The following is a 16,731-nucleotide window of genomic DNA, read 5'->3' as shown; positions in this document are numbered from 1 at the left end:
TTCTCAAAAGCCTCTAGGAGAATTCCCATGGGTAAATTTTCCTGCTGTTGTAATATTTCAGTTACCTCCAACTAGAACAGTGATGAGACAGTGTCCTGGACTGAATCTATGGAGTGCACTTCTAAGTGAAATAAGAATGAGAACTTGTTCAAAAGTTTAATAAATAAATTAATAAAACAGATACCTACAGACAGATGTGTCTTTTCTTTAACACGTGCTCTTCTCATAACATGTAAAATAAAAATTTATGTCTTTTCCTTCTTACCTAAAGTAGTAAAAAATTTATCATTATTTTGCTTGTTTCAAGATAGTGTTGATGTTTTATTGGAGCTATAGTAATAACTGAGAGGATAGGTGGCTGGAATATGGACTGATAATCCGTTTGAGTTCAGAAACAGATTATGATCAAGCACAGATCAATATACAAATTAGATTTTTAAAATATAAAGTATAACTGGCTTCTGCCTCTGTTTCTCTTTGAAGTCTAAAAACTCTGCCAAAGGCAGACAGGGTACCAGAACTGTATACTTTCCAATAACCATCTGGCTGTAAATACTGGATTTTAGAAAAATCCCGGTTCCTCTTCCCTAGCGATAATAATCAGTTTAGCAAATATTTTCTTTATGCAGAGCCACTTCTGAGTGACCTTAGTTTCTGTGTTGTTTTGAGTGTTGTCCCGTTAATTCGTGTTTGGATGTGTTGGAGATTCTTGTCTCTTCTGCCAGTCACTAATATTGTTGCCCTATTAGCACCATGTTTTAATTAGCTTTTCTGTAATATTGGTGGGTGATGAATGTTTTCCCAATAGACTGTGAAGACTGCCTGATACAAAAGTGAGAATAGTGTTTGGTACATGTTTGTCTAGTTTTATGCTTTTGGAAGTATTCAGAACCTCCAAGTAGCTTTTCTGTTTGAAAGTACCTACTTATTGCATTTCAAAACTGATGAAAACTGTAGAACACGTGAAAAATTCCTGTTTTGAAAGATATAAATGATACTAGAGATTTTAGCTACCATTTGATTTAAGTCTTATAATAAAATATTGTAGGCCATACTGTTATCATGAACTAGTTACGCTGAGTAAAAGCAGTAGAAGGTTTGTTAATGGTTTTAATTGGCTGCTTCTGCACTTTAAAAGGACCAGAAATAGTTAAGTAGATGGCTTTATTTTGTTTTTTTTAACAAGTCTTGTTTCAAAAGTTCAAGTTAGTATGAATTCTTTTGGCTCAAGAAAGCACTGTACGTTGTACTCTAGCTCCCTCTTCAGAATGCTGTGTGATAGATAGGCTACATTCTCATTTGAAAAGCTGTGCAGTAATTAATAAATATAAACTAGGGTTAGTAAGAGCAAGACTACATGTGTTATGTGAGACCTTGTAAAAATGACTCAGAAAATCAAGTGACTGAATTAAAAATCAAACTCATTTTGCCTGCTTGTACAAAAAGAATTGCTCAGCTAGCTATATTCTTACGCTTCAGTGATGAAAGTGGATTTTGTTGATAATTAACTTAACATAAAACATAGTGAAACCAGCTGTAAAAATGCATTGTCATTTTATCAGTTAAAAAAAGAATTGGGTGACTTTTATTTCAGAAGGAAGCTTCTAACTATATTTTGACAACTCAAAACTGGAACTTTGTTTTACAAATTTGATATTTTGTTAGCAGATAAGACCGTATTTAAATCACTAGAGTAGGAAATGGGTGGGGCTTTTTAAACTCCCCTGTTCATAATCTCCTTTTGAGAACTGTATCTGGACTGGTGAGAAACGGTTATTCAGGGCCGGAGAAATTCTTTTCAGTTCAGTAATCTAATTCATACTCTACCAAAAGTCATAGATAAGATTTTTTGGGGTTGTATTGGGGTTTTGGTTTTGGGGGGTTTGATCCCCACTCCCAAGTAACATTTGAACAGTGACATTTCATGTAATGCAATGTCTCCTGCAGAATTCTTTAGAAAACCCTAGCCCTCTCGCGTGTCGGTTTGTTCCTCTTCGATGATGAGTTATGAACTGCAAGGGACTCTTACCATTACAAAGAGAGCTTAAGTGTCATCCAGATACATTTTGCTTTTCGTGTGCATTCCTCAGCCATTTGTTGTATTTAGATGTAGATCTACTGCTGTTGAAATGAAAAAATGAAAACATACCACAACAGAAATGTGGAAATCCCTTAGAAAGGTCCCATCCCTTTTTCTCTCTGTGAAAGTACTGTTTATGAAATCCAGTGAGATGTACAAACTGATACCACTTTCTCACCACTTTCTCCTTATCTGGCTTGCTGTTAATTTCTGGCATGCTAGAGTGCATCTGTAACTGGGAACCCATCTTAGTGAATGGTGCTTGAACTTAACGGAGAATCTGTTCTGACTAGCTTTCCCATAACATTTGAATTGAATTTAAACAGTAGATGGCACAATTAGTTTTGTTGTAGATTGCTCAGTAGATCTTTTTCATTAGTCCCCTCCCAAGTACAGTCAAAAGAATGTACGCAATGGAGAAATAAAAACATAAAGTCCATATCAGACCAAAGGTACTGAGCTGGACCAGCAGTTCACATGGTCTCCTGCAATGATCAACAGCAGATGCTTGAGGTGTGCATAGAAGAACAGTGCAAATTGGAGAGAATTTTTTTTAATTTTGTTTTTTAAGACTTTCTCAGCTCACAGTGATGTGAAGGCCAGGAATTACTTGAGTCATGACTGATATCATGGTGCTTGATACTTCTTAACAGACTTTTATGATTCATTTTGTCTAAGGAATCTAATTTCATGTAGATCTTCATCATTCATAGTTTTGCATCAATCTAGTTAAATGCTCCCTTGCAAAGTTGTCCCGTGCATGCTCCTCAGGCTTTAAGTCCCCTGAGAAGGAGACTGGCCCTGTCCACATCTCAGAGCATTGGCCTCAAGCCCACCAGAATGACTCATTTGATGGGAAATTGAGGGAGTTTTCCATGTTCTGGGGCATGAGAGTTGGTAGGGGGCTTTGAAGTGCCAAAGCTTGCTAGAGTAACGTAGGAGGACTTTTTGGTGGATGAATCCAAACTTGACTCATTGTTGTCCATTCTGTCTCATGAAATAGGTTTCTGGATTGAGTTGTTTCCACAATCACCCACAATATCTCTCTTCTGAACTCAGCAGCCCTAGGGGTTTTTGAGGGTGCGGGTTTTTTGCATGATTGTTACATAAACTGTCACATTTAATCATCCTTACTCTGTTTCTCTAAAGCAGCAGCATAGACTTTCTTTTTTTAAAACAGGGAAGAGGAGGAGTGAATTTGGGGCAACAGGGACAGGAGCTGCACACGATATTAAGGGTTTAAGCATGCTATGGCAGTGCTTATCTGCTCTATTGCATGCTGTATTTCTTAATAATTGCTGACATTCAACTTTGTTTTTATTGGTACTGAATGTCGAGGTCCCATAACTCCAGAACTTTGCTTTATAATGTCTAGTTATGCATTTGTTTCCTAAAGTTAGGAGTGTTTTCCCTTATGTGTTACGCTACCTAATGCACACTTTCACACATTGGACACTTACCGTGACATTCCACATCTAACTTGGGAGCTACCCAGATGTGAGCCTGTTGCCGTAGACTCTGCACAATTAAAGGATGTATGTAGAGACTTCTAGGGTGAGATACATCAGACTTCCACTGCATTTGCCTTTAGGGTAAGCTGAGCTGGAACTTTTCCAATGCTGAATGTAAGGGGAAGGGCAGACCCCAAGCTCCTGTGTGGATATCTTTGTTGTAGAAATCTGTTTGAACAGATTAATCTCACATTTAGAGTCAGATTTTGTTTCTGCACCCCAATTAATTTATAATATGGAAATTTATAGTATGTGAAAGGAACAGAGCTTATCACTGTGAATCTTATTTCCTAACTCATTTATATGTTGTTAAGTGGTGACGGCTTTATCACTGTTTCATATAGGACTTCACTGGGGACCTTCCTCTGTTGAGAAAATTCTTTATTCTTTCCTCCACCCCCATCTTTTAGACCTGTCTTTCTTGTGTGAGGCTCATCCCTCTTAGTTTGATTAGCTCCTTTTAGTGTTTTGGAGTGGGACAGAAATTATCAGTAATCCAAACAGATCATTTGACTTAAATTTCCTCTCCCCATATGCTTGTTGATCCCTTGAAGGGAGGAGTTTCTTGAAGCAGAAGTTTATTTTTATAAAACCTGTTTCCTGTTCAGCATTTTGTATTTATCCACATGTCCACCAATTCTCTTCTGCACTGCAGTTTCTACAGATTGCCTGAGGAATAGATAAGCGTTACTGCTGTGCTGGTGCATACTTGAATTCTCAGTTCTCTCTGGAGCGCTTATTAAAAATAGCTATTATATTTGCTTCTCATTCTTCCTGTAGTATTGAGCTTCTTATAAATAAGAGGCTTTACATTACAACTGTACGGTTTGACTATTTTATTCTTCTATATATGGGTCTAAGTGACTTGGCATTGCTCATTTTGTCAGCTTTTATGAATTCTGCTGTTAGTACTTAGATTTGGTATAAACCTTCTGAAGCGGAGCTGAAAGAAAATTCTTCCATGAGAACTTCCTCAAGCATGTCAGTGATGACTACAGATGCAAAAAGAAGTCATTTACCTTTCTCGGCTGGCTTATCTCTTGGTGCTTTTGTAGTGTAGTCATCTAGAGGACCTTGCAGATTTGCTGAAATGCTCTTTGCTCTGGAAATCTTTGAAAGAGGGTTTTATTTCTTTTCCCTTGAGAAATCTCAGTCCAGAAGGCATTGTTATTATCAAGTCCAGATAAGAATATGGTGGTCAAATATTTTTTCCTATTATATTTTCATTAGATTTCAGCTTTGTGAAGGATGAAATGAGAAAGGATGCTTTCTGTTTTCAAATAACTTCTTTTGCCATTCTTTTTAACCTTGCCAGTTCTCTTGCTTTTTCTAAAGCCTGATTCTTTTCATGTGTGTGTGGTGTGGTTTGGGGTTTTTGTTTTTTTCCCTTTCATAAATACAGCTTGGCTCTGACCTTGGTTAATTTTCTTCTGGCTACCTGGGGAACAAAACCATTTTATAAGTGCAACCTTAAAAGTGCTTTCAAGTTGATCAGGATTCTGAATTGTGATTTTGTGGTTGTGGTGGTTGCTTTTGGGTTTTTTTGACTTAACCAGATAGGCAGAAGTAATTCTCAGTAATTTGGACATTCTGCAGGTTTCTTTGGGCATATTGTACTACATAGTGACAGGAAGGAGCTGTGTTTGTACATTTTTTTCTTCTGTAAACTATTTAAATATTTTTTTTATTGTTCTTCCGTGTTTGCAGGGTAACCTATGTGAACACCACTGTTTTAGGCAAAGGAAATTAAGACTTTAATGATGTGTTTTCTAGCTCCAATATATAAAGGCAGTTCTTTAGCCTTTCTTCACAGTATTTTTTTCTTCGGTTTCCTTGCATAATATGCAGAAGTAGAGATGAATTTCACCAGATTCAGAAGCATATGCTAAGACTCTGGTCACTTTTGTATGGGAAATAAACATAATACATAATGCAGTGACTTCACATACTTAACAATACTTAGCATAGTACCACAAAGTGACGGTAGGCGTAGACAACTTAAGGTGACTGCATGGGGCAGCAGAACAAGGTGGGACTCAGCCCTGGGAGTCCTTAAGCCTGAGCCTCTGCAGTGCTCGGGCTCAGTCCCTGCTTTTGGGTACTGCTGTGGAGCAAAAGGCTGCTGTAAGCTACTGTGGCTGTTGTTCCTTCTTCATTTGCTTGGAGCTGCATCTTCAGATGTATTTGTATTTCCTCTTTACACATAATCCTCAATAAACATGTTAGAGTATAGAAATAATGGATCCCGTAACTGGGCCCTGCCAGGATTTTCTCAAAACAATAGTAAATGCTGTGCTTTTCTCAAGACTTGAAGGTGTGAGTTGTGGAGAAGATGCGTATCTTTCAGCTCCAGAAAATACTACTGCTGCATCCAGTCCATTCAGTAAGTTGCTTTATACTAAATCTGCCAGTCGGCAGGGAGGTCCTGAACAGGGGCTCAGGTACTGGCTGCCTTGCTGCACCCCATCGGGGAGGGGATGGTTGGTGAGGCCCCTTGCCCTGCCCGTAGCCCCTCTGGAGGGAGCTGCTCTTGGCAGTGCGTGCAGAGCCCATCCTCTATTGTCCGTGATTCTGGCACCTCTTGGGGAGCTGCTGTCAGAGGAGGATGTCTGTCAAGGGATGCTGTTCTATTTTCATCACAGTACTGAGCTTTGTTTATGATACTGGGCAGACATGAGCAAGTTCTAGAAGACAAACATTATCTTTTGTATGTACTGTTGGCAGTATTTGTGTGTCGCTGTCTAGGGTTATCAAAGTCCTTCCTACAGTACTTGTAACTAAGGAAGTAAATATCATCATGCACGTTAGAGCTTTCTTTATGCAAAGGAATCTGTGTTTCCATGACGTACCTACAGAGAGCTTAAAGCATGTTCTTTGCTCTAAGCATATTGGTTTTCATATGTTGCATTTTAGCGTAGGCTCTGCAGCTTTAATTTCTCATCTATGTGCCTTTAAGATCAAGTAGGGAACTATCTTAACTCTTCAGTGGAAAATACTACTTCTTTTGCTAGATATTCATTGATAATTACATAAAAATCAAAAATACATTCTTACATAGTACTTGAGGTGTGTGTGGTAATTACAGAAGTACTCCTTTTACGTCGTAATCAAAGCCTTGTTTCTAGATTTAGGTGATTCGTAATCTGGATTTCATGAGGATTTCCTATATATTGTTTTGGGACAATGATCTGCTTCTTGCATCCTCTTTTGATGAGGAATTTCTTTTGCCTTTCTCAGTTAAAGGAAACAGTTGTCTTCACCTGTTTTTCAGTATCTTTACAAAATCATTTTTTAAAATCCTCTATGAAACAACACAGTACTTAAAATCAAAATGCTAGGAAGTCTCACGGGGTTAGAAGTACTCCATAGGCAAGGACAGGGGTTCCATCATCTAGCAGATGACTTCCTGACCTTGTTCCGTTATCCTTCCTTTTCCTTCAGTACAGTTGGGTCCATTCGAGATTTATTAGCTCAGGACTGCATAAGCCAAAGCTCCTTCTTACATAGTCTTCTGTGTATATTTATGCAACAGCTTTTACATCAAAACAAAATGCATATTTTATTATTATATAGTGGCTTCCTTGCTTTTAATGCTAAGGTATTCGATTAAAAACCGTATTATTTTGGAACAGTTTTATTGATAACATACTCTTTGAATTACAACTCTGTATTAACATATGATTAAATGTTTGGCCTTTTGAAAACTCAATGTGCGATTTTAGAATGTAACTTGTGTGGTGGGGTTTGGGAGTTGGTTTTGGTAAATAAGCATTATGGGTGGGGTTTTTTTGTGTTCCAGGAGGTCTGCACTTTTTTTGTTGTTGAAGCTTTAGTGCACTGTTGTTTCTAATACCTGTAATACCTTGGAAGCGTTATTGTTTAACTCTTCATCAACTCTTAGGTAATGTCAAAGTAGATCCATGCATTGTGGGACACTACCCACAAGCCTTGTTTGAAATTTGTCTCTCTTTTTATTATTTTTCTTCTTTTATCAGTGTGCCCACGCACACCCACACACGCCCCCCTTGTAATTCACATGCTTTCAGGCAATATGATAACTTCAGGAATATAAAACTTGTAAGTCTTAGGGGAAAAACATGGTACCTATTGGTAAGTATTACATGCCCGGCTCCCCACGCCCCCCTTCATTGCACAGAACTTGTTCTACTTGTAATAGCTGTGTGGTTTTGTGTTTATGGCTTACAGAAAAAAACATAGTAAGACTAGGAAAATCATGAAAGTGAAGTGTTGATTTAATTAATACTAACAACATTCCTGTAAGAGAGATGAAGGCGATAAAATGTGTCCTAAAGGGCTGTAGTGACAAATTTTCTACTTAAAGAAGCTAAAATGCAAGTAACAAAAACCATGCAAACAGATGCCAGAATGGAAGGTAATAGAAGCAGGAAAAGCATTTCAGGCACAATGGTGTGTTATCAGAATTTTCTTTATCCTTGAGTTAAGGATTTTGCTTCCTTTCACTGGCTTCAGTTTCATCTTCTTGGCTCTGACCTCTCTGTATGGCCAGTTTGCTGTTAAATATATTCAAACAAGTGTTTGACTATGTACCAGTGTACGGTTCATTCTGTGGGGCAACTCATTTAAAGCTGCTGAAAAAGGAATCTTTGTCTGTAAGACATGTTTCTTCTTTTAAACTTGCGGTCAGATTCAGACTTGGTCATCTTAGTTTTGTATCTGATACTATTGACTTGTTTGTTCTGTAAAAGTGTGCTGCATTATAATAAAAACAAGTTTGCATTACAGTAGACAAAGAAAAATTCCTGTTTACAAAATGAGCAAATGTGTATTGTTTGATTGACCTTTTACTGATCTTATTACTTTATTTATAAACTACAGAGCTTTTTTCATTGATGTATTACAAATTCAAGTTGCTGTTTTAAAAGTAGTATACCTATATCTATGGCTAAGTAGTTATTTTATATATTAAAATTAATGTGTTTTTCAGTAGATGCATTAACTTGTCGCTTTTTTGAAAGTACTGTGTGTTAGTTGGTTTGTCACTATGTTGCAATACATAAGCTTAAAATAACAGACTGTACAAGAAAAATTTCCTGACTTTAAATTTTTCCTTGCAGATCATGTTCAAAATGAAGAAAACTATGCACAAGTGCTAGATAAATTTGGAAGCAATTTTTTAAGTCGGGATAATCCAGATCTTGGTACAGCTTTTGTAAAATTTTCCACGCTCACTAAAGAATTATCAACGCTGCTGAAGAACCTGGTGAGGACTTTCAAATTTTCTTAGTTTTTTATTTCCAAAATAAAGTTTAGTATAACTGCATGATCCTGATGACTGATGGTAATTTTTGAAATGCTTTCTGGGGGTTTTTTGTCTGATTTTTTTTTTTTTTTTAAACCAACACAATTTTGCAGAGATTATTTCTAAATGATGTTATTACACACTCACTGTGTTTGTTAATTGGCAGTAAGAAGAAAGATGTAAATGTTGAGACATCACATTGAAGCATCATTCTCAAGTGATTGACAGTGTTATATCTCCTTATGGACCTAAATTTTAAATCATTCCCTGACTTGAAATCTTTCCAGTTAAAAATCCAATACAATTAGTCTTTTGTCTGACCTCAGAAAGAGAAACTTCCACGTTTTGGAGGAAAAAGAATAATTTGCGAGCGTGCTTAAATGGTGTTAATAGTCCATTCTCCCTGTGGTATACAAAGCATCCATTGCTTAAATACTAGGCTGATGAAGGTGGTTTAAAGATTTGTCTCATCTGATGTTCATGCCTTTTGCTTCAGAAAGATAGATAATAAAACTTTAGTCATAGCAAGTATCTTTCAACACTGAAAGTAACGAAGCCACATTTCTAGGGAAATCATGTTTCATGGGTTTGATAGCTGTTGTGTTCTGAAAGTTGTATCTTTTAATTTTGTGTTTTTCTTACATTCTTACATAGAAGCTTATTTGGTGTGTAAAGTATAAGTAATATTACAGACTTTCTTTCCTAGAGTCCCTAGCATGAACACAGCTGCTTTAGGTCACATCAAAGGTCCATGTAGCCAGTACCCTGGCTTTGACAGTTGGCCAGGAGTAAATGTTTAGTCAGGAGTGTAGGAAGAGAGCAAATACATGGAGGTACCTTCTGTACTGTGGTCATTAAAAGAGTCTTCAGCTCAGAGACATTGGAGTTGGAGGCAGTATCCCTTGCTTGGTAGTCCTTGTTAGTATTACCTCCATGAACTTGTCTTTAGGATTTCTTGAATGTATGCTATGCTTGGCACAGAATATAGTGGATTCTTCCAGAGTGCTAAAATGAACTGCTCTGTCAATTCTAGTTCTTTTGAACCTGATCCTTTCATTTATTGTTCCCTGATTCTTACAAGATGTGTAAGAATTTCTCTTATTTTCCCCAGAAACTTGCAGATAGCTATCACTGTTCCTTTCCCTTCCTCTGTTACTTTTCTAGCTGAGTCTTAGTTACTCCGTAACTTGACTTGGTTTTGTTGGTCCTCTCAATATCTTCTCTTAGTACTATTGTACCCTTTTCTGAAATGAGAGGGGACAAACATGAAGATGGTCCCATTTCTTACTGCCTTTTCTGAAAGCTGATTGCTTTATGGCTATTGAGCATTGAGCTTGACGTTTTCAAGGTATTTTTACCCTGATCCATTTTCCTGGATGATTGTTATTTCATAAGCATGATTCTGTATGCAGTTTTTTCTCCTTAAGTGTCACGTTGCATTTTTCGGTTTTCCAGCATAGACTTCAATCTTTAATTTCATTCTCTCAGCAGTAAGTCTTACAAGGTTCTTATGCAACTCTTCATATGTGGCTTTTGCTTTACTGCCCAGAATAGCTTAGTATTAGCAGGTATTCTCACCCAACTCTCCGCACTCCTCTGAGATTCACTTACAAGCTTCTTGGACTACAAAGGCCCTAACAACACTCAGAATGAAGTGTCACTTCTGGCCTCTCATGCTGGTGCTTATTTCTGCCTTCTGAGTCTTGCCTCTTCATCACCTACTTATCTCAGGATGGTCACACTTACCCTAACAGAGCTTGCTTTAAAGGGCTTTGCTCTGGCCAATTACCTGGATCATCCTTTGTTTCAATGTTGGCAGTTTTAAAGAGCGGTAGGATATGCAAAGTGACCTGCTTTTATCTGTGAAGACTTCTGTCATTCTGGGCTCTTCTAGTCTCCTTTAATCTTAATTTAGATCACAAAAAGAAGTATTTTAAGATCGGTGTTAAAGTGCATTTTGAGGACAGTTTGGGACTAGAACTCAGGTTTGTTGGAAGCTCTCAGGACTTCATCGTTCCTTGCAGAGCCTAAACAGAAGTCTTTTAACTTCTTTCAACTGGCAAACAGAAAGGGGGGATTATTTATTTAAAGTAGTGCTGATCAAGAGGAAAAAACATTTTTAAATTAAGAAGCTGCACTCATTCAAAACATTATACTATTTCAGCTAGACTGTGATGCATTATCGATCTCAATTCTTGTTGATATGATCTAAAACAGGCTGTTCCCCAGTTTATTTTGTTCAGCAGTCTCAAATAGGCAACAAGGTTATTTCACAAATGCCAGTGTTTTAGAAACACTTAATTTCACCTTTCTTCTCTCAATGATAGATAATTCTTTGACCCACTGTTGTTCTTAAGGATCGTGCTGATTAATATAACTACACTGAAAGAAATTTTTTCTATAATATCAAAGTAGAAGTTGAGATGCAGTGAAAAAGTAGTTGAGAGGACTGTATAATGTCAGTGATAAAACACCACAGTAGACACTGAGGCTTATGTTAATAAAATCTAATACAAAAAATGGCCATAGGTATTAAGGTGAATGGCAACCTATCAGTCTTTTGGTTTGGTTTGGGTTTTTTTACATAAAGCAGATTGCTGCCTTACTTAATAAAAGTACAATAAAATAATGAACTATCTTGAAAAACAGGAAGATGAATAAGGAGTAGAGCTACATAGTAGCCAACAAAAAAAAACCTTCAAAAATTTAGATCTGTTTTTATTAAACCTATTGAACTTTAATTATGACTCATTGAATATTTTCCTATGAATTGTGATATTATGTATATTTCATTAGAAGGAAGGTACAGAATAATTTTATTTTCTTGTGTGAAGGAATTAGAGTGATAACTTTAAAAGTCATCTTCACTTACTATGATCACTTACTATAAACTCTTGATGTTACCACTAAATATAATATCTGAAAATTAAAACCTATAAATATGTTATATTTCTGACGGTGCGGTTTTTGTTAAGATTATCTTACAAGAATGACACACAATGACAACTTCTGTAACATTTTGTAAATGCATGCATAATTGCATTGTGACTGGCCATTGTCAACACTGGCCTATGTTTTCAGCAATCTCTGAGTGTCCCATCAGAATCAGTTTCTTTGACTTTTACTACTTCTACCTCCTTTCCTGTTCCAGGTTTCATTCTTTATGCAGTAATTCATTATAATACCATATTAAAAATTTGTATGATCCCAGTATGTGAAATCAAGTGTGTCGCTATCTTTTTGAATTAATCTGGCATTTTTGGAAAAACATTTTGAGCACTTGTGGATTATTTAGAGTGTTTTTGTTTTTAAATTTTGTGTGGCACTTCGCGTTTTCCAGATGTGTAAAACCTGTTTTTTCCCATATCTCTGTCCTGTAAATTTCCTTAGCTAATCTTTGCAGGCAAATTATCTTCTGTTCACATCCCTTCTCCACAAATTATCAGAGGATGGTGGGTTTTGTCCCCTTATTTTGCTCTAGATATGAGACTGCTTCACTTTAAGATGTGTTTCTAATTCATTTGTGTTACTGTCGAAGACTTGATAAAATAAATGATTCCAAAATCTTACCGTATTGGAGTAATAAACTGCTATTTAGTTTAGGGGTTTTATTTCCTAGCTGATATACTAGCTGGCTACTGTTCAGTAATTTCAAGCCAAGTATTAATGGCTTGATTTGGTTATCCTTAACAGATACACTTGGAAAAATGAAAAAGGCTACAGCAATGTATTCTTGTTCATACCTGCTTTGATAACTGCTTATAAGCCTGCCATATCCCCCATATTGCAGAAATTTGTGTTCTCTGTTCTTATGAACTAGGCTGGGATTAAAATCTCTTGAATATTGTTTCTCAAAAATCACATTTGAGATATGAATTTCAGTTTAGGTTGTTAAGTGGAAACATTCAAATGGTTGAGAATAAAGAAAAAGATAAAGCAGGTATTACCTTAATCACTTGCTGGTTTAGTATTCGTAATTTTCCTCCTCCAACAAAACTGACATTATTAAGGGCTTGTTAGTTGTGATTTATTGAGATAAAAAGCCAACAGAGGACAAATAGTGAAAAGGCATAATTCTTTATAAATTCCCTGGCTCCTTTTTATTTCTGTAACGCAATAGCGTGTTGCAGTCATATGCAAATGTTTAAGCCAAGTAGAAAGAAAAACAGAACCTAGCTCTTTAAATAGAATCACAGCTTAGACTATCCACTGTAAACTCCTTTAGTAAAGTAAAAAATCTTTTGTGGTTTTAATCAGTAAAAGTGATCAGGTTACTTTTTCGCTTTATAAGTAAAATCGATATTTGAGCATTACTTATGTTGTTGTAATTAGGGAAAAACTCCATTGTCAAATCTTGATCTTTTAAGCCATGAAGAACCTTTGCTCAGTGTTCATGTTACTGTTTGAGGCTGCAGCTCAAAATGTTCTAGTGGCTGTCCTTCATCTTGCTTTGAATAAATTTTGAATATAAGATTTTGTGAATTTGAAAAATACAAAATATTGACACTTGAAACAGTTGTCAAGTTATCTTAAATGTGAAGATACAAGTGTGTGTCTCATGCTTTCTGAATTTGAATCCATCTCATACTAAGAAGAATCACAGAATGGTTTGGGTCGGAAGAGACTTCTAGAAGTCATCTAGTCCATCCCCCTGTAGTGAGCAGGGACATCAACTTCAGCTTTATTGGGTTGCTTAGAGCCCCATATAAGCTGACCTTGAATGGAGTATCTACCATCCCTCTGTGCAACCTGTTCCAGTGTTTCACCACCCTCATTGTAAAAGATTTAATCCTTATGTCATATCTGAATCTACCCTCTTTTAGTTTAAAACCACTATCCATTGTCCTATTGCTACAGGCCCTACTAAGACGTCTGTCCCGGGTCTCTCTTCTAAGCCCCATTTAAGTGTTGGAAGGCTGCAATAAGGTCTCCCCAGAGCCTTGTCTTCTCTGGGCTGAACCACCCCAGCTCTCTCAGCCTGTCCTCCTAGGAGAGGTGCTCCAGCCCTCATAGACTATGGTATCTGCAAGCCGTTCAAAAAGAAAAACACGTGAGGGGTGGCTGACAAGCTATCAGGTGATAATTAAGTAGCTGTCTAATAGCCTGTGTTCAAAAGATCTGCTTTCCCCACTGCTGTTCTGAGACTCCAGTGCTTTCCAGAGGATAATGCACATCAGGTTCGAGTATCATGCTTTGTAGGACTGCTTTGTGTCTGTTAGAACAGCAGGCAGCTGAACTGTGCTCAAGATCTTTGTGGCCAGGTTTGTTGGTAATCTAGAGGGGACCTGAACAGTAAACCTTTCTGCCCAGGATGTTTGGAGAACAAAGCAAGTCTGGGTTTGTATTTTTTATTTATTTTCAGTTAAGGACTGATAGTGACTCTAATGAAGGAAAATACGCCATTTTACATATAGGTGATGTAGTTCTTGTAAATAATGACGTGATACAAGAAGTTGCTTGTAAATTGGTAAGAGCCCCTGGCTCTTAAAATGGCAGCAAATGCACACAGGTCGCACCTTGTTTCATCATGACTGTATTTTATGCCTATGGAAGAAGTAAACCATGATACGAGTGAGATTTTTTGAAATTCTTTTATGTGCATGTATTTACTTTTTGTATTTATTGTTGCATAACGGAATTTTTTTGCATTTGAATATTTAATTTTTCATAAGTGTCTTGAATATATAAGGAGTTTGTGAACAGAACTTAATACATAGAGAACCTGTTTGATCATTTATATATTCTCTTCTGTGTAGATGACCTATTTCATAAAAATCCCTTAAAAATTAGTTTCATGGACTAAAATATGCTCAAAAGACCTTATAGGAGAGGGGAAATGTGGCCATATATATATATATGGCAGATTAAAAACACTAATGTAACGCTTCCCTACTCCTTTGGTTTACAAGCAGATGGTGTGGTGTCTTGCACCTTTCCTGTTGTTCTCCCTGTCCTTCCTTAGCAAGGAACTGAAGAATTCATGGAGTATTTTGGGGAAGAAACAAAGGGAGGGATAAAGGTAGGAGAGGCAACAGACTTCTCACTAGACTGGGACAATACTGATACACATTTCTTTCCTGTGATCATGACTCTTCAGGAATCATACACACCATATGTGTTCAGATAGGGTTACAGCAGTAGGTTTTTCTGCCCTCAGACTGGCAAAGACAAACAGAATGTTTCCACAGATAAGCAGTCAAAAAGGCATGAACTTAACAGCATGAAATTTTAACTCTCGAGAGTTTAAGGAGACGTCACATTTCCACACTGGACAAGGAAAGGAACAGTCTTTCCAAACAGCTGGGAATAATCAAGGAGCTGGTGACTCTCCTTGCACCTTTTGTTTGTGGTTGAATTAACTTTGTGCCTTGTGCTATCTGCCTGTAGGCGCAGCAGGTTCTTGCTTCTTAGTCAGGAGGCCATTAAGAAACATTTGTTCCAAAACCTAATTTGCTTCCTGAGTAATTAAGCAGCATTCAAATATTTGCTTTGAGAGACTGAAGATTACCTTGAGGTACTTTGCTTATATGCTGGTTTAATAACTGTGGTTTTGTATCACTCTATATATTAGCAAAGATTAATTATGATGCTTCTATGTCTGTGAATGCTTCTTAATTTTTCCCAGACTTAAATTTACTATTAGAGATAGTATTTGGGTTGGAAGGTTACTAATAGAAATAGAAATTTTGACATGATTGCAACTTCATTAGTGAAGTTCAAGGACCTATTGGCAAATTTGATAAGATCATAATAATTTTTTTTGAATGATTACAGTTTAATGCTTTTCTTTTTAGCTCCAGGGCTTAAGCCACAATGTTATTTTCACTTTGGATTCTCTCTTAAAAGGAGACTTAAAAGGTGTTAAAGGGGTAAGTGTTGAAAACTAACTTTTTATTTAGGGAAAGGTTCAGCTGTGTTCCACTTACCCATGAGATATAATTTCATATATATATTATATAATATATATAATATATAATTATATCGGCATCCATTAATAGTTTGTACGTAGTCCAAAGAACAAATTAAAAATCGGTGTAACTGTGATACTTCTTCAGAATTTCAATGTAAATCCCTGTCTTAATGTGCACAGGAAAGCAATACTTCACAAGATTCAAAAATAGTATTTTTTCCAACAGCTCTCTGAAAAGTTTTATAAGAAAACTGGTTTTTTTGTTGCTATTTATAATGTGATACCTTAACTACAAAGGCAATATTTTAAAAATGTTCTAAGTAATTTTTCTGTTTCCTAAAGGACTTAAAAAAGCCTTTTGACAAAGCCTGGAAGGATTATGAAACCAAATTGTAAGTATCTGCCCCCTACCTCACCTTTATTTTTTTGGAGGGGCGGGTGTGGGGGTGTGTGTTTTCTTTTTTCCCCTTCCTGGTCCCTAACTATGTACTGTATCTCTGCAAGTAAATTTGAATATGAGCAAGACATCTGTTCTGTGGATCTCTCTTCTGCAGTAATAGAAAGAAAATATTTTTTATTTTCTGTAAAGTAGTTAAATGACTGCCCAGTGTTTCTTTAGTGTAGAGGAGGGTACTTAATGCTTTGATACTGGACCTTGTAAAGTGAATTGTGGAGATATCAGATTACATTTACACATTCCTATAACCACATGCATAAAATTCTATCAATAGTAAAAGTTAAGAGATTTATCTGTTGCCCTGTATTGTGGAAATGCATGTTTCTGAGAGGCAAGTATTGTAGTGCGGTTGGTATGATTTCTGAAATATCTGTGGTTTAAAAAATGCTTTCTTGCTATAGTACCTGTCTTCAGTGGATATAAAAGATTTATAAAAATAGAAGGTTGGAAACAAGGACTATCATAGTTGCAGGAATGGTATTGCAATGGTTC

General features: G+C 36.6%; 1 protein-coding gene across 7 annotated transcripts in view; it reads left to right on the top strand.

The window, feature by feature from the left end:
• ASAP1 (ArfGAP with SH3 domain, ankyrin repeat and PH domain 1) overlaps positions 1 to 16,731 on the top strand; it is a 161,579-nt gene that overhangs the window by 77,131 nt on the left and 67,717 nt on the right. For 5 of the 7 annotated variants that reach the window (XM_040589021.1, XM_040589020.1, XM_040589017.1 and 2 more), the window contains 3 exons: positions 8,688 to 8,833; positions 15,667 to 15,741; positions 16,125 to 16,174. In XM_040589021.1, the coding sequence (XP_040444955.1) occupies positions 8,688 to 8,833; positions 15,667 to 15,741; positions 16,125 to 16,174 (271 nt within the window). Of the gene's footprint in view, positions 1 to 8,687; positions 8,834 to 14,784; positions 14,892 to 15,666; positions 15,742 to 16,124; positions 16,175 to 16,731 lie in introns of those variants that run through there. The other 2 variants (XM_040589022.1, XM_040589019.1) reach the window with 2 other exon arrangements.

Source organism: Falco naumanni, chromosome 3, assembly GCF_017639655.2.
Source record: "Falco naumanni isolate bFalNau1 chromosome 3, bFalNau1.pat, whole genome shotgun sequence".
Classification (NCBI taxonomy): Eukaryota; Metazoa; Chordata; class Aves; order Falconiformes; family Falconidae; genus Falco; species Falco naumanni.
This window is presented reverse-complemented; position numbering and strand designations above follow the sequence as displayed.